The sequence below is a fragment of the Protomyctophum bolini genome (genome assembly GCF_963924005.1).
Source record: "Protomyctophum bolini genome assembly, chromosome: 20".
Lineage (NCBI taxonomy): Eukaryota > Metazoa > Chordata > Actinopteri > Myctophiformes > Myctophidae > Protomyctophum > Protomyctophum bolini.
Genome location: NC_137881.1, coordinates 30,220,125 through 30,247,464, shown reverse-complemented (window position 1 = coordinate 30,247,464; position 27,340 = coordinate 30,220,125). Strand labels below are relative to the sequence as shown.

Sequence of the window (27,340 nt, the reverse complement as noted above, 5' to 3'; positions counted from 1 at the left end):
ATTCCGCTGGCTCATGCTTGCTATGGGACGCAGCATCTTAAAACGTATCTGGGAATCGCTTTTTAGACCAAAATGCAAGCTTGGTTTGCGTCTGATGTATTCAAACGCTGATCAAAAGTATGTTTCGGGTGTAGGCCTATTAAATGACAATCGCGGGACATAACTTAAATAGCACATTTTACTTCCTGACTCAGGACACTTTGACCCCTCTATCACATGGAAACAAAACTAAAACTTTCATAAAAATGTATGAAAGTTGCACTATATGGCAGAAATAGTCAACAATACAAATGACGCTATACTGCAGTTTTGTGAAATAATTTACTTTTAATGCGTGGCCCCCATGTGCCCCCCACAAAATGACCGGAACCACTTAATATTTCACCAAAACCAGAGCAGAAGTCCCACCACGGGACTTGGGCAATCAATGAATACAGTTGCAACCACTATTATTAACGTCATACTAAATAAAACATTCTTAAAGCTATACTTTGGATCTGCTTGATAGGCAAGCTGTGACGACAACCTTGGACTGCATCAGCTGTGTGAGGTGGTGTGTGCAAACACGTTAGATGAAATGTAATGTAATGTGTTGAGTACAAGGAATGGGCCTGTAAAGGATTAAGTGACGGTGTCGCAAAGCCATGTGCCAGACTATGTGTTGGAGCCGTTAACAGCTCATAAACATCTGAACTATACTATAGTTCACAGCTCATAAACATCTGAAACATGACCATGACTACACACAAACAAAATAACACAAGTCAAAACCCACAAACAGTATCTAAAGTTGTCAAATTAAAATTGAGAGCCAGCACTCACTGCATTTCAGGAGGGATCTTCAGTACATTTGAGTGAAGATTCCTCCTGAAATTCCAATGGAGAAGAAGTATAATAGCGTATACTGGAAATACTCAAGTAAAATTACTATTTATTTACCTTCCTTACTGAATATTAAATAATAATTATAATTATAATAATAGCTCAGATTTATATAGCGCTTTTCTAAGTACCCAAAGTCGCTTTACAGATAAGGAATTCAAGGAACCAACTTTATTAAAAAACAAACAAACAAAGTGCTAGAATAATGATATGCACGGGTTGGGGAGACATCTTAACTTAGACCCATCAGTAAATAACGTATCTGACAAGACATGCAGAAAATATAATGACTTTACCAAATGAAGAAACCCAGCACCGTGCCAATTAGACTATATTTACACCATACAGCCACTGGCGTGGAAGTAAACCACTTAGCTATAAGAAGCACTACCACACAAGTATCATGTGAGTGTGAAGTATAATTTTACAAGTTCATTAATATATCCCAATGTCAACAGGAAGGAAAGGACCTTGAAAAGCAACTACTACTTTTACTTTCCGCATACTCTGCCATTAACACCTAATATATAAGTATGCTGGGATGGTTGACATGGAACCCTTTGCGGTGGAGTTCGGAGTTCCATTTGCTGGTGAGTGAGACTTTGATCTGTCCATAGTCAAATTAATGTTTTACTAGACATGTTACACTAAGCTATTCATTTTGTATCATTACTCTGTGCATATAGTGCCACATACAGTAGCTACAGACATGACCCGACATTACACACGCAGAAGGATTCATGTTCTATTGTACAGATTTAAATGATTGATTGTGTATTATTTTATTCATAGTGATATATGGTTTTAGGCCAGATTGGAATTTGCTTTTGTTCATTCAGTTCTATGTAGACATTTCAATTATGTTATGATTATCATTGGATAGAGTTATTGGAAAGAGTTATAATTATTATTTTAAAGTGACACTGTATTTGTACAGTTTGTGCACAGTAACTTAGTCTATACCCACCTCTGAATGTAACCTTAATTCATATAATGAATCAAAGTGCTAAGTAAAACAAAATCTAGCATTGCTTCAGTACAAAAAAAGAAAAAAGAAACTTGGTGAAATTAAGACTCGACTATAAAAACAGAATGGGAAAGTATAATTTCATTGATTTCCTTGCTAAGGTTATAATAGTTCTGGATTATTCATTATAGTTTAATTTGAGTTAGTTTTGACATTTGACATTAGAGCGGGTGTGTTAGTTTTTATTTTTGTGAAAACGCTTAGTGTTATAGTTTCATTTTGTATTAGTTTTAGTGTTTTCTTTCATACTTTTGGAGATTTGTCAGGTGCAGAATTCAAAAAGGTCAAAGTAAGTAGGCTATGGTGTAATACAATCTCAACAAAAGATACCATTTAAAATATATTCAGTTACTGTTGGTAATGAGAAAAACTAAGCGCATTTTGTCTATAATTTCAGTTCATTTTACTTTTGTAAACACACAATACAGTTTCAGTTAGTTATCGTTTTCTTTTTTTATTGTATTATTTTGCAGTTCAGTTCATTTTAATTTATTTTTTCAATTTCAGTCTTTGTTATTTATTTCGTTTTTGTTTAACTATAATAACCTTAATCCTTGCATGTAAATAATAATATTGGAAATTATTCTCTTTTCAGATGTGGAACTAATGAGACATTTAAAAACGTCTCTCTTAAGTGGTGTGTGGAAAGACTGAACATTAGGAAATTAGGATTTATATAATTCAATTGAATCAGGGGTCATCAACATGCCGGCTTGTGGTGGTTATTTTCCTCAAAACATTTATGCTTTTGTTGTTTTTTTTGCCACGGACATAGAAAGTGAGTGATCAATAATAGTACCCTAACATAAACATACTAGTCTAGTGGACAGACTGGACACGATGGAGAACACAGGCTATGTTTTTAAAGAGGGAGAGTGGTTAGTTCTCATCCCGTTGTACTTTATTTTATTTCATTAAGTGGAAAGCTTATAGAGAGCTCGGCGTGAACTATTATTTCCATGGCCATCTCTGTATGCTTTTGTCTACTTTTCTACTTCACTTTCTGAACTTTCTATAGTGATTCACTGATTGCTTTGGATTTTTCAAAGCATTATTAAAGACAATCAGAGACAGTGAAAATAAATTGTCATATTGACATCATCCACCTGTCGTACTGAGACAATCTAAGCTTTGGAAAATAGACAGTCATTAGGCATGCATGTTCTGTATGGACATGGACAATTATACAATTTACAATTTAGGCATTTAGCAGACGCTCTTAATCCAGAGCGACTTACATTAAGCAAGAACAAAAAAGCATGGGAATACATCACATAAAAACATTTAGTCTTACCATGGACGCTTGTCCGTGTTTGGACACATTGATGACAGCTGAATTGAATTCATGATTATATAAATTGTTATTAAATTATTCATGTTGTCATTTATTGGGAGAAAGCAAGCAAGTATACAATCAGACATGCTCCCATGGCCCAAATGGAATGATCATCTATTATTGCATAACCTTTTTTTTTCTTTCTTTTTGCATGATTTGACTGAGAGATTGGCAGTCAGATCAGACTAATATAGGACTGCCACAATCTCTCACTCAAACTTATTTTAATTGTATTTTTACTACCAGTCGACTATAGCCATAGTAATATACGATCAGACTATTCTTATTCTAAATTCTTAGACCTAAACCATGTTAATGTCCTCAAAATGATGTGTTTTTTCCCCCCCCGACACTTAGGGGTTGCACACAAGGTTCCACTGATACTGATAGAAGGGAAAAGTGAGTGTTCATATTTTTTTCTAACAAACCTACAATAAGCCATATAACCATAAGAATCATCCTATAATGATCTCTTATCTGCTCAGATATACAGTTATAGCAAAGGCATCACAACGCCATCTATTTGTCCGTCTACTGCGCTATACAGACAGCCGCCACCATGAGTACGGACGCAGAGATGGAGCAGTACGGCAAAGCCGCCATATATCTCCGCAAGCCGGAGAGGGAGAGAATCGAAGCTCAGACTTCGCCCTTCGACGCCAAAACTGCGGCGTATGTGGCCGACAAGGACGAGCTGTACGTCAAGTGCAAAATTCTACAAAAGGAGGGTGGCAAAGTCACCGTGGAAACGCTCGACAAGAAGGACGTAGGTATCTAAAAAAATAAAAATAAAAATAAAAATAAAAATAAAAATAAAAATAAAAATAAAAATAAAAATAAAAATAAAAATAAAAATAAAAATAAAAATAAAAATAAAAATAAAAATAAAAATAAAAATAAAAATGAAAATGTATCTAAAAAAAATCTAATTTAGTGTCACGGTACAATTGTAATCACTGCTAAATCAGATTACATTCTGAAGTTGTGTTTTTTCTTTTTAGACAAGAACTGTCCCTGAGGCGGACGTCACCCCTATGAACCCCCCCAAGTATGACAAGATTGAGGACATGGCCATGATGACCCACCTCACCGAAGCCACCGTCCTGTATAACCTCAAAGAGCGTTATGCAGCATGGATGATCTATGTAAGCTTTTCTACATGCATGACGACAGTACAGTATTGCAGCAAAGAAAGACAAACACAGAGTACAAGTTATATGTCACCAAGTGAAAACCATAGAAAAAACTAATTCAAACTAATTCATGGTTCTGAAGTTAACTTGCTCACAAGTTGACGCCACTTGCAACATACGTGACTGTAGTCAGTGATCCGTTGGCCCAGATATGTGGGCATGCTCAGTGCTTTGTTGTATATGACATTAATGTTCTCTCTCTTCTCCCCTTTTATAGACCTACTCTGGTTTGTTTTGTGCAACTGTGAACCCCTACAAGTGGCTCCCAGTGTACGACCAGGAGGTTGTAAGTGCCTACAGGGGCAAGAAGCGTATTGAGGCTCCACCCCACATCTTCTCTGTCTCTGACAATGCCTATCAGTTCATGCTGATGGGTACGTACTAGACAGGACAATATAAAAAATATATAACTACAGTATAATGGTTTTGTGCTGTATAGGCCTACACAACTAAAAGTTTTGCTTTACATTTTACAGATAAAGAGAACCAGTCTGTCCTGATCACGTAAGTTTCCGTCATCTACGACTAGGCATTAACAAAAAGAACATAAGTACACAAATTCACTACACTTGCATTTCTCTGAAAATGTATGCATTTATAACCAGTGGAGAATCCGGTGCTGGGAAGACTGTGAACACCAAGCGTGTCATCCAGTACTTTGCAACAGCAGCTAGTTCCAGTGGGGAGAAATGTGCAGCCGATAGTGGCAAAATCCAGGTATATATGTTCATGTTTTTAACGTTAACGTTAACAAATAAAGGTTTTTGAACATAAAGCATTTGTGTGCAACATAGCAATTCAATTAAAAATAACTCTGACATTTGTTTAAATTCTATAGGGGTCACTGGAGGATCAGATTATTGCAGCCAATCCCTTGCTGGAGGCCTATGGTAATGCCAAGACTCTGAGGAATGACAACTCCTCTCGCTTTGTAAGTGTACAATAGTGTCATTTAATGAGACAATCTTGCAATAATTCCACAATGTAGAGCGATGCAACAAATTGTGCTATATATATATATATATCAAACAGGGTAAATTCATCAGAATCCATTTCGGCTCAACGGGTAAACTGGCCAGTGCAGATATTGAGACATGTAAGTATTTATTTAGTTCACAGATGATTATATATTATGCCTTCATTTGAGGATTATACATTTTGAGTTATAGTGTATGTGCAACCCATATATAGATCTGCTGGAGAAGTCCAGAGTGACCTACCAGCTTGCTGCGGAGAGAGGTTACCACATCTTTTTCCAGATGATGACCAACCACAAACCTGAGATTATTGGTAAATGGAATTACTGATGAAAAACAATAACCCCGGTGTTATGTGCATCTCTGCGTTGTGTTGAATTGATAGACGGAACTATATCAGAACTATACTAATCTCATGAGACAAATATTGTGGCTTTTACTCCACTACAATTATTTAAAAACTTTACTAGTTACTTTGTAGATTTTGATTATTACAAAACATACATTAACCACTTATTACAATACATTTTGATGCCAATCATTTTGTACTTTTACCCAAGTACATTTTGAATTCCAGACTTTTACTTTGACTACATTCCAGTGTTTATACTTTAACTTAAGTAAAACATTTGAGAACTTTTACATTTCCACCAGTGCGATACGGAATAGAGAAGGGAGAGGTGGAGGTGCATGTGGCAGGACATTTATAACCCATTTCATGCTTTACTGTAGCTATTGAAAAATAGCAGATATACAAGCACATAGCGCACCACCGAGTGGCAAGCTATACGAGCTTGTAGGTCTGCTATTTTTTGAAAAATCGAAGAACGACTGACAGAAACATAGCTTTTTAGAATCTGATCTCAGGTCAAAATGGGATAAAGGGACAGAAGGAGGAGACTTAACGGAGCTGGGAGTCTGGGGCAGGGGCGCAATAGCCTAGGGGACGCGGGGGACGCGTCCCCTGCCAGCGTCACATTGGTCCCCCCCAGATGAGTTTGGGCCTGGTACGAGACTATAGGTACAGCTGTTGCTTCTTTCGAAAAATATAACGCAACATAGGAACCCCGCTAGTGTTTTTGGTCTTCGTCTGACAGTTTCTGTAGCAGAAAGACCTCTTTTCTGGAGGGGGGGGGGACAGTCGGTTTGGGGGGGTTCCCGACGGCTGCGCGTAGCTTCCACCTCTGACAGAGGGGAAGCGAGTAAGCGACGCCGTCAGAAACCCCCTCACTCAGGAAGGCCCCCTTCACTCAGATCTCAGACGGACCAAATTGCGACAATAACATACAGCCTATGTAAAGATGAATATAAACAAGACCTTGGCGCAAAACTTCATATTTACCCTGCTCTAATACAACAAAAGTGTGTTCTTACATCCTCCATTTCACATCAGCACTCGTGAGTAAATTTAATTGCCATTATGAAAGTTTTCAGTGACGTTGGACCCACAGGTTGCATTGTCGTCAATAATTAATCTGTCTTTAAAACGTTCTAATGTTAATATAGCATATTGGCATTGTCTGTTGGTGGTCTGGTGGTATGTTATATGGACCATGTAACAACATGGTCAACAGCACTGTTTGCAAATGTAGCTACATTTGTTGGCCACAAAGACAATTTAGACAAAACATGCTGCTGCCTGCTAATGGAGCTTGTATAGATATAGGCTAATTATTTTTCGGGGAAATTGCAGATAGTTTAGCTTCCAGTGACTCAATGATTGAGTCACTGGAACAACCTCTCTGTAGTCCGACCCTAACCATAACCCCACGTTTTGGTGGTTAGACCCCCCCATCCCCCCCTCCCCTAGGGTAGTGGGGGGGACGGGGGGGACGGATTTTTCGGCGGCGCCGCTTCGCGGCGCCGCTCTATATCCCCCCCTAGCGTTCGGTCAGTGTTGCGCCTCTGGTCTGGGGCCACATTATACATGGAGAATTGAGTCGTATATAAACATTTTGTGTAATCATATAACACTATAACCCTTTTTTTTATCCCTTTTTAAGAAATGTCTCTGATCACCTCCAACCCCTACGACTTCCCGCTGATCAGCATGGGTGTGATCACTGTGGCCAGCATTGACGACAAAGCAGAGCTGGATGCAACTGACGTGAGTGAACACTATTCTTATTCTTATTATTTATTATAACACATTTTAACACACTTTGTATACTCACAGTGCACTGAAGTCTGTTGCTCTGCCAAATGTGCTTCTCAAAGTTTTCAGGCCGTGGCCCCCCAAAATAACCCTGTTTTAACTGGGGACCCCCACCACTCTGACAAGCACTTAGAATTGTAGCAGTTCATGAGGCATTACATTTAGTTTGACATTACGTTTAGTTTGACATTACGTTTAGTTTGACTCGGTTCCCCACATAAATAGTGAAAATAGCCAATCTACACGTTTTTACATGTTTCAACTCTTTCTTATAGGTAATATTTGACAAATTCGACTCAAGACCTTCACACCATGAGATGAATGCACTGATATTATTAATGAAAACTCCGTAAGATGAATGAAAAGATATTTAATGATAAACGCAGACGTTAAAGACATGAACGAAGTAGTACGAATATATATATATATACTTACCGGTCTGTTTAATAGATGAATACAATTATCTTTGCGATATAGATGACTTTGGCGCGGGCCCCTGCATCGCAGGAGGAGACTCTCTGATCAGATTCGTTCCGGATCGGATCAGATCCTGCCTGATGGAGGGCAGTAGGGTCTCCGGAGCCCGCCCCCCTGTAGAGTATAGATAGTCGGGTGTCGGGGAGGGGGTGGTGGGTGACCTGAACAGAGAGCACAAGGAAGGAGGAGGAGGAGGAGAATCAATGAAACAAAAATAAAATGATTCACAGGGCCAACCGTGAGCACAACTCATCTGATTAGTGATATCCACCAAAGAGGTGATATATAGAATCATATAGAATGACGGGTTCCATGCAGGTCTCAGTAGAACTTTCGTATCATTTCGTTAAACTATAACATTTGGCCAATGTTTTAACATTTTATATATAGCATGGTTTGTTGATCACTTTCGACGCAGTCTGATTTTTATTTATTTATTTTATAGGTATTAAAAAGGGGCCGTGCAGTACTTAGTTTAGACAGTTTTCGGTTTAGACTATATATAGTCATTGGTCCTATACAACTATACAATCTCAAACCCTCACCCTAAACCTATAACCTCCCACGGGGCAGCACACCTAAACCTATAACCTTAACCCATATGTCTAACCAATGACTAGTCTAAACTAAGTATGCACCCCATTAAGGGGTCTTAAAAGTCCTTATATTGTCACTTTTAGTCCTACAACTACAACCCATCTCAAACACTCACCCTAAACCTAACCTCCCACGGGGCAGCACACCTAAACCTAACTTTAACCCATGTCTAACCAATGACTAGTCTAAACTAAGTATGCACCCCATCAAAAGGTCTTAAAAGTCCTTATATTGTCACTTTATACCCCGTATACGGGTGCGGTACTTAGTTTAGACAGTTCTTGCTTTAGACTAGTCATTGGTTTAGACCAGTCATTAGTCCTATACAACTACAACCTATCTCAAACACTCACCCTAAACCTAACCTCCCACGGGGGCAGCACACCTAAACCTAACCTTAACCCATGTCTAACCAATGACTACTAGTCTAAACTAAGTATGCACCCCCTGTATACACGTCGTATACTGTATGTTGGTTTGTTTATACCGTTTACAGAGTTGTTTTAAAGGATGTTTGTTAATCTGATGCTTAATGCTTCATGTCTGCTGCTTATTGCGATGTCAGGATGCTATTGGCATCCTGGGCTTCACCAACGAGGAGAAGCAGTACATCTACAAGTTCACCGGCGCAGTGATGCATCACGGAGTCATGAAGTTCAAGCAGAAGCAGCGCGAGGAGCAGGCGGAGCCAGACGGCACAGAGGGTGAGAGGATTCGAGGAATGGAAAAATAATGCCGATAATATAATGATGTCACGCTGAATATTTAACTATGCAGTATTGCAAATTAATTGTCACACGTATAGCTGTCACGGAAAAACCACCTTGTATACATTTTTCGGGAAATGAAGGAAATATATTTTTTTAGGGGAGCTAGCCCCTCCTATATATACAGCTTTAGTGTTTGTGGTCTTTCAACGATGCTCGTTTAAGAAAACGCCTTAGACAATAAAGAGAAATGTAGTGTTTGTGTTGAGGACTAAAACAAACATTAGCACCCGTTGCTTAAACAAACATGTTGTAATTGATGATGATAAGAGTGCCCCTCACTTCACACGGGTGTGATTTTTTTTAAACTAAGCAATACTGCCTCATCAAAGTCGCTATTGTGACTTTATATATTGTCAATTATACTTGCATGAGAGCGGGAGATGTGGTGGAGTTAGTTGTAGCGGACAGTTTGAGGGTATACAATGGAGTTAAGAGGTTTTGTCTGAAGCGCTTTTTAATACTTTTCATTGGTTCAATATAGTTTTTAACCAAGACACAGACATGTGTGGGTGAAGGGTGTTCAATAGCATTGATTTATGAAAACAATTCAAAAATCCCCCAAAAATGGAGTTAGGTGGTTTCTCCCCCCGACAGCAAAATACTTTGTCATTCGTAATTGTATTTATTTTAGCGCCCGACAAGATCTGCTACCTGATGGGTCTGAACTCAGCGGAGATGCTTAAGGCATATTGCTACCCCAGAGTGAAAGTGGGGAACGAGTATGTGACCAAGGGCCAGACTGTGCCACAGGTGAGTGTTCTGATTCAAATTAATTTATATTTAATCTATTTAACACCATTCTGACCTTCTGAAAAAGCTATGTTTCTATGTCAGTCGTTCTTCGATTTAAAAAAAATAGCAGATCTACAAGTTCGCCTATGAGCCCAAAATGGGTTAATGCATTTAGGCCTGAGGCCGATTCTAAAAAACGCCTGACCTAAGTTTACTGGAAAAACTATAGCGGCATCAATATATTTATTTGAATACTGTACATACTGTACAGAACCCCAAAATGGGTTATTCCCGCGGGCCTGAAGGGGTAAAACACAAATATATGAAGAGCATACAGAAATATCACTCTGCTATACAGAAACGTGCAGTTCCGCATGCATGCGCCTCTGACATATTGTTTTAACAGTATTGTACCTAAAAACACATCCAACCATACAACGCCTCCCGCTCACTCAGATCAGCTAACACACAGGGAAGCTGTCAGAATCTTCCTTAAAACGCCAGGACAGACTCTTCTCCCTTCTGGCTCCAAGCACTTGCTATAGCCTTGACGACCTTGCAGGCTTATATAAAGGCTATGAAATGTAATTTGGATAATATAGCATGTTATTTGGGTGCAGTACTTAGTTTAGACAGTTTTTGGTTTAGACTAGTCATTGGTTAGACCAGTCATTAGTCCATATACAACTATAACCTATCTCAAACCCTCATCCTAAACCTAACCTCCCACGGGGTAGCACACCTAAACCTAACCTTAACCCATGTCTAAACAATGACTAGTCTTTTTTTTTTTTTCAACTCTGTCTGTGTCTCATAGGAGGGCTGTGGGCAGTTCAGAAACCGTCTTCCAGTGACATCATCGATGGGGAATACAAGCTAATAGAAACTGCAGGCTTTCTAGTCCTGAAAAGTTGCAATACGAAAATGGAAGCCGTCGTTCTCACGATAATGGAAATCGAAATATCTTTAAAAAAAAATCTTGTTTAAAAAAAGAAAATCTGCCTAATCATGTCACTGGAAGACGGTTTCTAAACTGCCCACAGTCGTCCTATGAGACACAGACTGAGTAGGAAAAAATCGTGCCATTTTTTCATGATTATTAGTGAGGACCTATGAAGATAGGTTGAAAAGTGGTCCTTTAATGTGCAAGCCTCTGTATTTAGAAGGCGCTTTTAGAATCGGCCTCAGGCCTAAATGAATTAAGTTACTGTAAATCGCTCTTGATTATAAGAGCATCTGCTAAATGCCTAAATTGTCATTTGCAAATGGTGTAATTCACACCACTCACTACTAATAACGTTCCTATTTCCTCAGGTAATGAACTCAGTCGGTGCCTTGGCCAAGTCCATCTACGAGAAGCAGTTCTTCTGGATGGTCATTAGGATCAACGAGATGCTCGCCACCAAGCAGCAGAGAAACTTCTACATCGGTGTGCTGGACATCGCCGGTTTTGAAATCTTTGACGTAAGCATGGACTCGTTTTAAGTGGGAGACTTAAATTATTTTCGTCACAGTTAAGAGATTGCATGGGCTAATGACATTTCCAACTCACAGTTCAACACCCTGGAGCAGCTGTGCATCAACTTCACCAATGAGAAACTGCAACAGTTTTTCAACCACACCATGTTTGTTCTGGAACAAGAAGAGTACATGAAAGAGGGGATTCCCTGGGATCTCGTTGACTTCGGCATGGACTTGGCTATCTGCATTGAGCTCATTGAGAAGGTATACAATTATTATTGTAGCGTGTTATATTATTATGTATTGCTATCGACTTGGCCGTGCAGCATTGCGTTCGTTGAGAAAGGTATACAATTATTTTGTGCTTTAATGGACATAATGTTAAATGTTGCTTTTGTTGGATTTGTCTCTTTTGTCTCCTTTTCCAAAGCCTTTGGGCATCTTCTCCATCCTTGAAGAGCAGTGCATGTTCCCGAAGGCTTCAGACAAAACCTTTTCCGACAAGTTGATTGACCAGCATCTGGGGAAGAACAAGGCCTTCGAGAAACCCAAGCCTGGTAAAGGCAAGGGCGAGGCCCACTTCTCCCTGGTCCACTACGCTGGAACGGTGGACTACAGGTGAATATATTAATATATATTTATTCCTATAACTCTAAACCACTTCTCCCTGGTCCACTATATGCTGTTTATTATTATTATTATTATTTTTAATCTATCTAACTACAGCATCACAGGCTGGCTGGAGAAGAACAAGGATCCTCTCAACGACTCTGTCATTCAGCTGTACCAGAAGTCTTCAATTAAACTGCTATCCCTGTTCTATCCCCCACCTGAGCCTGAAGGTATATGGTTTAATACAGTATAATAATATCATGTGTTCCTCCCCCATGACTTGAGCCTGAAGGTATCTACTGTATGTTTACCAGTAAGACGTCCTGAGGGCGAGAAGCGAATTTGCCCTTTTCTAAGAGCTCCTACCGGGTTTGGGGCGTTTAGCATGCTGGGAACTGGAGTTATATGGCCGTTTAAACCCCAGGCAATAGGAACACAGAGGGGGTTGTTTTTGGCAGCAACTTTCTATTTTAGTTTTAGTCATAGTCTCTTGAATAGTTTTCATTTAGTTTCAGTCACATTTTAGTTACCTGGAATGTTTTAGTGTTAGTCCAGTTTTAGTCGACTAAATCTACAGTAGATTTAGTAAACTAAAATGTATTTTGGCGGGCCTTGATGTTGTCGTAATGACTGATTTTACACTTAACCGATCTACAAGCTCACAACGTGTCACGCTGCGACGCATTGTGCACTTGTAAGATCTGCTATTCTCAGCATGCAACCAAAAGTGTAAAATGACTTATACTGGATCTCTTGTCCACTATAGTCCCTTTCCTGGCATTTTAGTCTAGTTTTCTAGCTGTTGGACGAAATTGTCAATACATTTAGTCTTAGTTTTAGTCACCATAGCTTAGTTTTCATTTTGTTTGTCAGTGAAAAAAGGTAGTCGACGACGAACATTTTTCGTCTTAGGGTTTTAGTCGACAAAAACAACACTGCTGAGCAACGTAACGGTGCCCCCTATAGGCTATTGTAATGTCTGATAAGATTATAATGTGTTATATAATTATGTATCCCCCCCCACCTGAGCCTGAAGGTATATTCTCATGATTCCAACAAATATAAATAGATAACACAAAGAAGGGAGGCAAGAAGAAGGGTGGTTCCATGCAGACCGTGTCTAGTGCTTTCAGGGTAAGAATATAATTCATTATTATATCAACATTAAATCCATGTAAAGCAAAAAGGCATGACTTTTCATGTTGGAATTACAATAATTCTGTTATAGAAATAGAAAGTTCTGTTGTGATTTGCTGTCTTTGGTTGAAGTTTAAAATATAGGGCTTAAAGGTATACAGAGTAAGTGATTTAACTTAATTCAAATATCACTTATTTTTTTGTTTTGTTGTGATAATCCTCTCTACTATAGAGTGTGCGGACCATATAAGGAGTTCCTCCCTGTCCCCAGTTAACCCCTGGGGGTAAAAAAACCTTAGGTTTCGTTTTTGACTCTCTATCCTGATTGGACGAAGGCTTAGGTCCCACAGCCAAAAACGAAACCTAAGGTTTTTTGAGTGAAATCACTTACTCTACCTTTAATTGCGGAGGGAAAAGTACAATATTGTATCACTTTTTACTACTAATAAGCCTAATTGGCTCTTTTATTTCTCAACAGGCAAACTTGGGGATGCTGATGACCAACCTGAGGAGCACTCATCCTCACTTTGTGCGCTGCCTGATCCCCAACGAGTCCAAGACTCCAGGTAAACACGGAACATAACCATTTAAAACGGTTACTTGTGAGGTGGTCATTTAATGCAACGTTGGCCACATGTGTAGCCTCGGAAACACAGACGTTTTTATTTCCAGGGAGGAAAAAAAAGTCTGGGTCTGAGTCCACTTCAATTCGGCATAGAGTATAGCGCAAACATTGCTCACTCTCTGCTGATTTCTGATTGTCTGCACCTTTGTAAAATTGACATACACACGCACACATGTACGCACACACGCTCCTCTCTCTCTCTCTCTGTCGCTCTGAGTAATTAGTCTCATGTCGCGCAGCTGCGCATATATTCTCCCGGCGGATCCTGCCCGGGAGCTGCCTATGCCATAAAAAGTGAGTTCCAGGCTAGCCAGTGTGTAACTATTTAGTCCTCACACACAGGCAGTGCTAATGAAGCAATGTCATCATCTTTACAGGCCTGATGGAGAACTTCCTGGTCATCCACCAGCTGAGGTGTAACGGCGTGCTGGAGGGCATCAGGATCTGCAGAAAGGGCTTCCCCAGCAGGATCCCCTATGCCGACTTCAAGCAGAGGTGTTCATTTCTTTTTCACAATCGTGAAGTGCTTTATTGCCACGTCACAGGTTTACAAGGTAAAAAAAAAAAAAGTGTGTGATTTTTTTTTACCCTCTTTTACAAAACAGGTACAAAGTACTGAACGCCAGCGCATGTCCCGAGGGCGCGTTCATGGACAACAAGAAGGCCTCCGAGAAGCTGCTTGGGTCCATTGACGTTCCCGTTGACGAGTACAAGTTTGGACACACCAAGGTAAAGCACACTGTAGTGTACATCATGAGGAGTACATGTTTGGACACACCAAGGTAAAGCACACTGTAGCGTACATCATGAGGAGTACATGTTTGGACACGCCACGGTAAAACACACCGACTGATTTAACGTTATCCAGAGGAGGTCCCTGCGACATACTAGCGTCATGTCCAGGGGGTGTACTTGTACATCAAGCTGCCTCACGCTACAGAAGCAGGAGATAGGCTAGAGAGGACTAAAAATAGATTGTATGGTTGTTTATAGTTACAGTGTCTGTGTTGTGTAACATTGTATTCAGGTGTTCTTCAAAGCCGGCCTGCTGGGCGTCCTCGAGGAGATGCGAGATGAAAAGCTGGCTAATCTGGTCACCATGACTCAGGCTCTCGCACGGGCTTACCTCATGAGGAAGGAGTACGTCAAGATGACGGCGAGAAGGTATATACTTCGTAAACATCAATTCAATATCAAGTACAATGTGTAAGTAAACGTTGTCATAGAGCACCGAAGTCTGACGTCAATATCGGTATAGAGGGCGTACTTTTTATTTGCATTGTAATACTCATAGGGGGATTTTAGATCGCCTCATTGAACTGTTTGAAAAATAAACAAATCATCCAGGCCGCTTCACTCATATGGATATGAAGAATCAACTGACTGAGAGAAAAACGCTATTACTGCTACTGAATTATACATTTTCGCTATAGAAACATGAGTGACTGACTGTCGCAAACGATACAGAGACACCTCCCTGACAATAACACAGACAGCTTGTTTATTTTTGGACCACGACGCTTATATGAAACGATTTTAAGATTGAGCCCATGCATGTTATTCTCCATAGAGAAATTACTCTATGAACCGTGAACCAGGGGAATCGAGGGGGACGAGCGAGTGGCGTCAGGACTTCGCGGCACTCTATTGCCGTTTAATAAAATAGGTGTGAAGTCACAATCACTACAATAAAATAGAAAAAACGTATTAAGCAAGCTGTTGGCGACGGTGGCAAGAAAAAAACTCCCCTTAAAAAGAAGAAGCCCGATCAAGCAGAACCAGGCTCTATAGGGTATAGGCGGTCATCTGCATTTACCTTGCCAGGGGGGCAACAACAATAATACCAGCCGCAATAACAACGACAGCAATAGTAATAATGACACAATAATGGCAGCTATAATAACACCCTGTCGTATTACGTACATGGAAACCCTCGATCTGCAGCTCAGGGTGCATCCTCAATCATGATCGACTGAAACCGCGTTTTCCCACACAGAGAGGCCATCTACACCATCCAGTTCAACCTCCGCTCGTTCGTCAGTGTGAAACACTGGCCATGGATGAAGGTCTACTACAAGATCAAGCCTCTTCTGCAAAGCGCCGAGACTGAGAAGGAGCTGGCCAACATGAAGGAGAACTATGACAAGATGACGACTGACCTGGCCGCCGCCCTGGCCGCGAAGAAGTCGCTGGAAGAGAAGCTGGTGACTCTGGTGCAGGAGAAGAATAACCTTGCACTCTCAGCGCAATCAGTAAGTATAGCTGTTACACTTTACAGGAAATGTTGCTAATATTTCATATTGTTTATCATTTTAAATCTTGTATCTAATGTAGGATATAGACCATGGCAGAGAATGCCTCCCTAGTGGCCTAACTATAGTATATCCATTTGGAGGAGGTTAAAGGTAGAGTCGGTGATTTTACTTAATTCAAATATCACTTATTTTTTTGTTTTGTTTTGTCTACTATAGAGTGTGCTGACCATATAAGGACTTCCTCCCTGTCCCCAGTTAACCCCTGGGGGTCAAAAAACCTTAGGTTTCGTTTTTGTTCTCTATCCTGATTGGATGAAAGCTTGTGTCCCAAGGCAAAAACGAAACCTAAGGGTTTTTGACTGAAATCACTGACACCCCCTTTAATTGCCTCAAGCCTCTTCCCTGTCCTCACATCCGCTTCTGTACAGTACCGTGATGATGATTCTGCCTTTTTCAACAGCTTGTTCAGTCTGCTAATGTCCCTCGTGTTAATGTACCCCCCCTGCCCCCAGGAAGCAACGGAAAAACAAATCTCATACTGTATATCTCACCCATAGAACAAACGCCGCCACGTTCCCTCACTTCTCTTTTTTCATTGACAACCACAGGGAGACGAGGCTCTGAATGATGCCGAGGAGAGATGCGAGGGTCTCATCAAAAGCAAGATCCAGATGGAGGCGAAGCTCAAAGAGACGACCGAGAGGCTGGAGGACGAGGAGGAGATCAACGCTGAGCTGACCGCCAAGAAGAGGAAGCTGGAGGACGAATGCTCTGAGCTCAAGAAGGACATTGATGACCTGGAGCTCACCTTGGCCAAAGTGGAGAAGGAGAAGCACGCCACTGAAAACAAGGTTCAACATTATGCACTCTAGCCGTCTCATCAAGTTATATAGGACAATAATGATCCTTTCATGACAACTAATCTATTCTGTCAAGCCCGAAAGGGACTAAGACCCCTTATTGTTTCCGTACGTGTTCCGCCCAAGCCCCCAGAGCGGCTGGCCAAAGTTGAAGCCGCCCGAGGGCTACTGGTCAAAGCTGGAACTTCAGGCGGGCCCGTGAATATAACGCGAGGAAACCCCGCGCAGCTGGGGTTTAACATTGAGCGCTCGTTTGCACTTCCGCATTTGGACACCACATTTTGGTGTCCAAACTCGTCAAAGGACCTCTGACATCTCCCAATGAATTAATTATATGATCTGCTCTATCCACCTTTTCTCACGTCAAAATAGCGTAGCCTGGCTAACCACTCCCCCTTGAAATCGCAATTCCATTCATTTGTGTGGAGTCTCGACCCTGCTAATGCGTGTGGTACGTTGGCTGCGGGAGTACAGTCTCCAACCAGCTATTTTAAAGAGACACTGTGAAGAGAGGGGCTTTCATGGCCAGACCCCGTCTCTAATTATAATAATGATATTATTTTAGGTGAAGAACCTGACTGAGGAGATGTCGTCTCAAGATGAAGGTCTTGCTAAGCTGACCAAGGAGAAGAAGGCGCTCCAGGAGGCCCATCAGCAGACCCTGGACGACCTGCAGGCAGAGGAAGACAAAGTCAACACTCTGACCAAGGCCAAGACCAAGCTGGAGCAGCAAGTTGACGACGTCAGTTCATCAAGTCAATCAGGATCTAATCTATAGGATCTAGGATGTTTTTAATTTATATTGCTGTACTGAATAACAACACAAATATATTGTTGTGCAGTTGGAGGGTTCTCTGGAACAAGAGAAGAAGCTCCGCATGGACCTCGAGAGAACCAAGAGAAAGCTTGAGGGTGATCTGAAACTGGCCCAGGAAACCATCATGGATCTGGAGAACGACAAACAACAGTCTGAAGAGAAGCTCAAGAAGTAACCACAATATGAATAATTAATAATAATGATAAGTATTAATAATAACAATATGGGCCTGGGGCCGGCTGAGCGGTCCAGGCACCAAGGCTGACCTTTGCGTGTCTTCCCCAAACTATTGTAAATCTATCAATAAAGGCAAAAAATATCATACAAAACAAATAACAATATGAAATGACGAGGAGAAAAACTACCACTAAAATATGATGGACTGTATTCCACAGGACGGACTTTGAAGTAAACCAGCTTCTGAGTAAGATTGAGGATGAGCAATCTTTGGGCGCCCAGCTGCAGAAAAAGATCAAAGAACTCCAGGTATTACTTTTTTTCATCTTCTTTAAAACTATTGATTGCGAACGCAGTGAGCACTTACTATGAGACCTAGCAGATCATGTCTGTCTGTCTGTCTGTCTGTGTGTGTGTCTGTCCCGCTATCCAAATATGGAGTGTGTTGCATCAGCAATCACTCAGCTCCATATATGGGCACAAAAGGGGCCAGGTCCACTCAGCTCCATATATGGGCACAAAAGGGGCCAGGTCCACATATACAGTAACAGCGGGACAGACACACAGACAGACAGACAGACAGACATGATCTGCAGGGTCTCAGCTGCGTTCGCTTCCCGCGTTTGCGCGTCTTACTGGTGAGAAGTCAGTGTTTATATGACTTCATTCATATTTTAACATCTTCCTCAATTCGAAAAAGGCTCGTATTGAAGAACTGGAGGAGGAGATCGAGGCGGAGCGCGCCGCTCGCGCCAAAGTCGAGAAGCAGAGAGCCGACCTCACCAGGGAACTGGAGGAGATCAGCGAGAGGCTGGAGGAGGCCGGCGGCGCCACCGCCGCTCAGGTCGAGATGAACAAGAAGCGCGAGGCCGAGTTCCAGAAGCTGCGTCGCGACCTCGAAGAGTCCACCCTGCAGCACGAGGCCACCGCCTCTGCTCTCCGGAAGAAGCAGGCGGACAGCGTCGCGGAGCTGGGCGAGCAGATCGACAACCTCCAGCGCGTCAAGCAGAAACTGGAGAAGGAGAAGAGCGAATACAAGATGGAGGTCGACGACCTGTCCAGCAACATGGAATCTGTTGCAAAGGCAAAGGTGGAAAGAATGCTTGTGTGCGACTGCAATTCTTGACAGAATATTTAAAAGAACGAATACGTTGTTTAGGTTACTTCAGTTATTGAATATATCCAATGTTAATCAACAGGGAAATCTTGAGAAGATGTGTCGCACCCTCGAGGACCAACTCAGTGAAATCAAGTCCAAGAGTGACGAAAATGTTCGTCAGATTAATGATATTGGAGCACAGAGAGCAAGACTGTTGACGGAAAATGGTAAATGTCCAGGTCTAGTAGCTTAGAGATAATGCTTTTATCAGCAGTTATCCCAGGATAAGGATTATTATGTATTCAACAAAAAACAATTATTTAAATGTTTGAAACTAATATTCAAAATGTCTAACTATAGGTGAGTTTGGTCGTCAACTTGAGGAGAAAGAAGCCCTCGTCTCTCAGCTCACCAGAGGCAAGCAGGCCTACACCCAGCAGATCGAGGAGTTGAAGAGACACGTGGAAGAGGAGGTTAAGGTGTGAGGAACAGCCTTTTCTTTTTTATAGGAATATAGGCCTTATTCTACTTTTTGTTCATTTTATCCAGCTGACTTTATTCGGGTATTTTTTCCTTTGGACAGGCAAAGAACGCCCTTTCCCACGCCGTGCAATCAGCTCGCCATGACGGTGACCTCCTGAGGGAACAGTTTGAGGAGGAGCAAGAGGCGAAGGCGGAGCTGCAGCGTGGAATGTCCAAGGCCCACGCTGAGGTGTGTCAGTGGAGGAGCAAGTATGAGACTGACGCCGTCCAACGCACCGAGGAGCTGGAGGAGGCTAAGTAAGTGGTTTTTACACCATCAGGTATACCACTCACTATACAAAACATTGCTCACAATAATCTTACTCCATTTGAAACCGATCATTATAGGAAGAAGCTCGCCCAGCGTCTTCAGGAAACCGAGGAGCAAATCGAGGCCGTGAATTCCAAGTGCGCCTCTCTGGAGAAGACCAAGCAGAGACTCCAGGGCGAAGTGGAAGACCTCATGGTTGACGTGGAGAGGGCCAACGGTTTGGCTGCCAACCTCGACAAGAAACAGAGGAACTTCGATAAGGTGCTTTGACATACATTATTTTTAAAACAGAATAATGCGTGCCTTCTTAAAGTGTGGTGAAGAATGACACATGTCATTACTGCTGCTGTGCAGGTCTTTAAAGTGCGGTATAAATGACACATTTAATTATATAAATGCTGTGCGGGTCTTTAAAGTGTGGTACATTGACACGTTCCATTACTGCTGCTATAATATGCAGGTCCTGGCAGAATGGAAGCAGAAGTTTGAAGAGAGCCAAGCGGAGCTGGAGGGCACTCAGAAAGAGGCTCGTTCTCTCAGCACCGAGTTGTTTAAGATGAAGAACTCCTACGAGGAGTCTCTGGAGCATCTGGAGACCATGAAGCGCGAGAACAAGAACCTGCAACGTGAGTTTTCCTCTCTACATCATACAGTATATATGACAGTATCTGTCTCTGTGTGTGTGTGTGTGTGTGTGTAATCCACATAACTCGAGAACTGTTCGCCTCACTGACTTCAAATTCGACACACGCGTTCCACTCCCCCACAGGGAATGCAGTGCCCGGTGTCGAGTCGGTCGGACCCACGGTTGTCCAGAACCGCCACTAAAGGCCTCTGCCTGGGCTCTGGACAGGGCCCCTCATGCCCTGCAGGCTCCATATATGGACCTGGCCTGGTCTAGCCTCGGAAACCCAGACGTTTTTATTTCCAGGGAGAGAAAAAAAGTCTGGGTTCCGAGTCCACTTCGATTCGGCATAGAGTGTAGCGCAAACACCGCTCACTCTCTGCTGATTTCTGATCGTCTGCACCTTTGTTAAATTGACACACACACACACACACACACACACAACACACACACACACTCCGCTCTCTCTCTGTCGCTCTAAGTAATTAGTCTCATGTCGCGCAGCTGCGCATAGTTTCTCCCGGTGGATCCTGCCGCGGGAGCTGCCTATGCCATAGAAAGCATATGTAGGTGAGTTCCAGGCTATAGGCCTGGTCTGACATCACATCACTTCATATTCGGGGCCTGCCTGACGCAGAACTCCACATATAGGAATTTCCCATTCAATTCAATTCAATTTTAACAAGTTGCCTCAACTACACTACATGTAGAGCGACAAAGCTCTGTCTGTGTTTGCAAAACCGACAGACATCCCACCCAGAGAAAGCAATATTGCGACAGTGGTAAAAAAAAAGAAGAAATGTCAAGCAGAACCCGACTCTAGGGTGGGCGGCAATCTGCCTCGACCGTGTCGGGGGAGAGAAATAGAAGACTTAGACTTAGAGACAGGGAGGCGATACAAGAAAATACAAGTAGTAGGAATAACAATAATAATGAATGTACTAGTGTAAGATAATATGATATAACAGTGTTGTGAGATAATATATAATGCATAAGAATATTAAGATAAGATAAAGTGTAGTGGTGTAGTATAATGGTAGCCGTCTGTGAGGCCGGGACACAATAAAGGGACACAGAGAGACGTATACAGAAACCTCCATATATGGGTGTAAAAGGGACACGGACAGATGGGTGGAACGGGTACTCTGACGCGGGTATATACAACTGGTATTTTCTCCAACTTCCATCGTTACCGACTCGGTGCTCTACAGCCGGACACCGATCTATAGTTATTTTAATAACAGTTAATAAAAGCTTGAAAACTATTCAAATGCAAAATACAAAAATACCGTATAGTTGCTGATTGATTGTGCAGTTCCTCATGGACTCTTTTCCACCTCGGCGTACGCAGAGGAGATCTCAGACCTGACTGAACAGATCGGTGAAACTGGAAAGAGCATCCACGAGCTGGAGAAGTCCAGGAAGCAGGTGGAGACGGAGAAGTCCGAGATCCAGACAGCCCTGGAGGAAGCCGAGGTGAAACTTTTAGCTCCTATACTGTATCCACACTTTTCCTGGGCTGTGTGTGCTCCAGTTCCTGTCGATTTGATCCAATGAAAGCCAATGAAACTGGTCAGATGACCAATGATATCCAATGAAATCAACAGGAACTGGAGCACACACAGCTAGGAAAAGTGTGGATATGAACTACGCATACGTTTGGGATTTTACATTATTTTCTTTCAACACGTTTTACATTCAAACAGCATAGCAGTGTATACAGTATGATCTATGTTACATTAAAAAGTCCTATACAACCTATTGAGGGTATAGGTAGGTACCCTCACAAAAAACATGCAGTAATCCTGGTCACTAAACTGCCTTCCCCTGGCCAGCCCGGGGCGCCTGATGGAGGGGAAAGGAACTGGTTGGAATAACGTGTTCCTTCCACGCGCTACAGTACGTCCAACCAGGGAAACTCCCCCCCCTGTCAGGTGTAAAGGAGCAACTTGGACACTCAGGCATGAAGGAAGCATGAGTTCAAGTCCCTTGCTCTCCCCTTGTCCCCCATATATGGGGGACTAGGTTGGTGGAGGGTGTGTATAGAGCCCAGGATCACATTAGATGATTGACACAGGGGTGAAAAATGGGTTACAAAATCGTGGGATAAAAAATATATATTAAAAAAAAAAACCTATTGATCCCGTCTTACGTTTCAGGGTACTCTGGAGCACGAGGAGTCCAAGATTCTCCGCGTCCAGCTGGAGCTCGGCCAGATCAAGGGCGAGGTGGACAGGAAGCTGGCGGAGAAGGACGAAGAGCTGGAGCAGATCAAGAGGAACAGCCAGAGGGTGATCGAGTCCATGCAGAGCGCCCTGGACTCCGAGGTCAGGAGCCGGAACGACACCCTGAGGATCAAGAAGAAGATGGAGGGAGACCTGAACGAGATGGAGGTTCAGCTGAGCCACGCCAACCGCCAGGCGGCCGAGGCCCAGAAGCAGCTGAGGAACCTCCAGGGACAGCTTAAGGTGCGCAAAACAAAATAGTTAAGACACATTTAAAACGACGGAACTGCTCTGAACCAAGTCACATTCTGTGCCTGTGTCTCATAGGAGGGCTGTGGGCAGTTTAGAAACAGTCTTCCAGTGACATCATGATTAGGCAGATTTTTTTTTAAACATTTTCTTTTTTTTTTACAAAAATGTTTAGATTTTCATTATCGCGAGAACGACGGCTTCCATTTTCGCATTGCAACTTTTCAGGACTAGAAAGCCCGCAGTTTCTATTAGCTTGTATTCCCCATCACTGGAAGATGGTTTCTGAACTGCCCCACAGCCCTCCTATGAGACACAGACCGAGTAGGAAAAAAAAATGCGCCATTTTTTCATGATTATTATCGAGGACCCATTATATGAAGATATGTTGAAAAGTGGCGAAATGGTCCTTTTAACATGACCACCTCAAATGTGATTTATTTTTTATAGGATGCCCAGCTGCACCTCGACGACGCTCTCACAAGGCAAGAAGACGTAAAGGAACAGGCCGCCATGACCGAGCGTAGGAACGGCCTCATGGTGGCTGAGATCGAGGAGCTGAGAGTGGCCCTGGAACAGACGGAGAGAGGCCGCAAAGTGGCTGAACAAGAGCTGGTGGAGGCCAGTGAACGCGCTGGCCTGTTGCACTCCCAGGTATAAGTCAATGGAAAAAACTCTGCCTTTATTTTATATTTTTATATTTTATATCAGACAGTAGGCTGACAGGAAATGGGGGAGTGACATGCAGTAAAGGCCGTCGGGATCGGGAGTCGAACCCGCGGCACACTGCCAGACTGACCGCTGAGCCACGGCCCAGGGCCCCTTTTGGTGTTTCAACTAAGCATTTTGTTATACTTTAGCTGTTGAAAAATAGCAGATCTGCAAGCTCATAGCGCGCTACCGAGTGGCGCGCTACGAGCTTGTATGTCTGCTATTTTTGAGAAATCGTGAAAATGCGGCACAAATCTTTTAATATATATTCTTTCAGAAGACTTGTTTTTTTATTTCGACGTCAGGCCTAAATGGGTTAAAGTAGAAGTCATGCATTGCATACTTGCTCATGCATTGCTAAACTGAATGTTCATTTTATAGAACACAAGCCTTTTGAACACCAAGAAGAAACTCGACGCGGACCTGATCCAGGTCCAAGGTGAAGTGGACGACAGTGTTCAAGAAGCAAGGAATGCAGAGGAGAAGGCCAAGAAAGCCATCACTGATGTAAGTCAGTCGCTTTGATTCCTTCTGGTCTTATGTGACTCTTATTATCTGTTTATTACCTTTTAATGAGGCACTATCTCACGGTCAACATGTTTCAAGGTAGGGTAAGTGATTTTATCTGTTCAATAAATGCATTTTCAGTTCAGGATACCAATTTTATCCAATCAAGAATCTTCAGTCAGGATACAGATTAAACTAGAACTGCACTCTGCCGAGTGCATACTTGCTTGTTGCACACTAGTAGGCCATAAATGGCCTACTAGTGCGCAAGCAGAGCGCGCAAGTACTTTCGATCGCTGGAAAGTATCACATCTCAGTATCTCTGTGAAGGAACGTTTGAAATGTATAATCATTACGTGTAACTATTTGCTACCTAACTACTTTTTTACAGAAAAACAGTAATGATTTACAAATTACAAATCACATTACAACTACATACAGAGTATGTAGTTGTAATTTGATTAGCAGTATACTGTGGTTTCAACCGTAGGTTTGTGCCTGGTTTGCTGGGACCAGTTACAACATTACGTCATCGTTGTGAACTGGGACCAGAGTACATGGTGTGTATATGACGTAATGTTGTAACTTGTAACTTGTAACTAGTCCCAGCAAACCAGGCACAGACTGTATGTAGTTGTTCTAGTTGTAATTTGATTAGCAGTATACTGTGGTTACTTGGTTCCAAAAAGTGAAGACAAGTTTTCTTCAACGGTAAATCTGTGCCTGGTTTGCTGGGACTAGTTACAACATTACGTCATCCTTGAGAGAGTACATGGTGTGTATATGACGTAATGTTGTAACTTGTAACTTGTAACTTGTAACATTACGTCATATACACACCATGTACTCTCTCAAGGATGACGTAATGTTGTAACTAGTCCCAGCAAACCAGGCACAGATTTACCGTTGAAGAAAACTTGGCTTCACTTCGAAGAGACCAAGCGAAACGATTACTTGCGCGCTCTGCTTGCGCAAGTAACAAGTGGAATTGTAAGTGATGACAAAGAAATGAGCAGACAACATTGGAACTGGGAACACTATCAGAATATAGGGATTTGCGACACTCAGGCATGAAGGAAGCATGAGTTCAAGTCCGTTACTCTCCCCTTGTCCCCCATATATGGGGACTAGGTTGGCGGAGGGTGTGTAGAGCCCAGGATCACATTAGATGATTGACACAGGGGTGAAAAATGGGTTACAAAATCGTGGGATAAAAAAATATATTAACAGAATATAGTGATTTAACCATTTAACAAAAAACGTTGTTTTAACCAAAAAAATATCACTCCTTAAGAACGCTTATAGTGTGATTACACTACAGTAAGTATAATCTATACCATGTTTGATTTTATTGTGTTGTGTGATGCAGTGGCATGGAGACCAAAAGACATGTTTTTCGTGCAGGACAATGACCTATATTTTATCCTCTTTCCCAGGCTGCTATGATGGCCGAGGAGCTGAAGAAGGAGCAGGACACCAGCTCTCACCTGGAGAGGATGAAGAAGAACCTGGAGGTCACGGTCAAGGACCTGCAGCACCGCCTCGACGAGGCCGAGAACCTGGCCATGAAGGGAGGCAAGAAGCAGCTCCAGAAACTGGAGGGCAGGGTAAGTAAGACGAGGTTCACTTCTTCAACGCTAGCTTTTATAATAGTCAATTAAATAAGAACGAAATCGTTCCATGATAACAAATCGTTCCGTCGTTGAAGGTGCGCGAGCTGGAGGGAGAGGTCGAAGCTGCACAGAGAAGCGGAGCGGACGCCGTCAAAGGTGTCCGCAAGTACGAGAGGAGAGTGAAGGAGCTGACATACCAGGTAGACCATCTTATGTTCACTTCAATGACCATCATGCTCCCAGTGTATGAATGAATGGACCGTTGTAAGCGCTTTGAGTAAGCACGTATAGTGCATAGAAAAGCGCTATAAAAATGCAATCCATTATTATTATTATGCCACTGACGTGTTATAAATTCACTCTCACTTCAGACTGAAGAGGACAAGAAGAATCTTGCCAGGCTTCAGGATCTGGCAGACAAGCTGCAGATGAAGGTGAAGGGCTACAAGAGGCAGGCTGAAGAAGCGGTAAGACAAATATACATTAAGGTTGCCATGGGCATATAGTGTTGTCCTAGTGTAAGTAAGGAATAATGGGAATCAGTTATGTATTCATAGGACCCGTTACTGTAACATCATGGGTCCTGAACTCATGAACCTGCACGGGCCACAAGTCCTGAAATTGTCTTGTTTGGACTATAATTGTGCAAGGCTCATACATAGTCTGGATTTTCGGTGGTTAGGTGACCGCCGAACTACAACATGACGTCACGAGCCACGGTGAAGAGAAAACCACCGCCACCGCTCCAGCCCTTCTCTGTTTTTTTACTCACCACCGCTCAACGTTATTTCAGCTCCGGTGGTCATCAGCTCACCACAGGAGCCTGAGGAGCGGTGGTCACCTCACCTTGAACCTCACCTTGAACCATATATCTCTTTCATATTGCAGGAGGAGGCAGCCAACGTTCACCTGTCCAAGTGCAGGAAGACTCAGAATGAGCTGGAGGAAGCCGAGGAACGTGCCGACATCGCTGAATCCCAGGTCAACAAGATGAGAGCTAAAACTCGCGACGCCAAGGTAATACATGTTCAATAGTGGGTTCATTGTGTTGACTATCTTTAACTAAGATTTAACTAAAGAAATTATGAATATCTAAACTTATATTCCTATCGTTACAGGGAAAAGACGCTGCTGAATAAGTTCTCCAATTCAAGTCACCGTACAAAGTCATACAATATGACCCATTGTATTCAATAAAGGTGGCAAATAAAAGTATTTTGTCATTTCTTGTATTCATTACTTTGTCTCGTCAATACTTTTTAGTGTGAGGTTTGACTCAATAGTGGACATATGGTATATTTTTTATTTCGGGTCAATCTTATAATGTGCTAAAGGTCAGGTCAAGGTCTCTTTTGCACATTCTTCATCCAAGCAGGCAGCAGATATGGTCACTGGTTGACATGGGAATGACGAGGGACAGTCTTCACC

General features: G+C 42.3%; 1 protein-coding gene across 1 annotated transcript; it reads left to right on the top strand.

Annotated features, from left to right (window-relative positions):
* Positions 1-3,804: 3,804 nt before the first annotated feature.
* LOC308335740 (myosin heavy chain, fast skeletal muscle-like) lies at positions 3,805-27,074 on the top strand (the record flags this gene model as incomplete). The annotated part of the gene is made up of 40 exons (XM_080792910.1): positions 3,805-4,011; positions 4,247-4,390; positions 4,656-4,812; positions 4,915-4,942; positions 5,044-5,155; positions 5,277-5,369; positions 5,471-5,534; positions 5,630-5,728; positions 7,419-7,522; positions 9,210-9,348; positions 10,046-10,164; positions 11,461-11,610; positions 11,701-11,871; positions 12,038-12,225; positions 12,334-12,449; positions 13,289-13,353; positions 13,835-13,922; positions 14,359-14,476; positions 14,587-14,710; positions 15,009-15,145; positions 15,978-16,233; positions 16,845-17,087; positions 17,662-17,838; positions 17,939-18,084; positions 18,309-18,399; positions 18,791-19,180; positions 19,290-19,416; positions 19,550-19,668; positions 19,773-19,969; positions 20,060-20,243; positions 20,443-20,608; positions 21,959-22,083; positions 22,767-23,075; positions 23,532-23,735; positions 24,174-24,299; positions 25,736-25,906; positions 26,008-26,112; positions 26,284-26,379; positions 26,801-26,929; positions 27,031-27,074. 40 exons carry the CDS (start codon positions 3,805-3,807, stop codon positions 27,049-27,051), a joined length of 5,805 nt encoding a protein of 1,934 aa, XP_080649036.1. The 3' UTR covers positions 27,052-27,074.
* Positions 27,075-27,340: the final 266 nt, after the last annotated feature.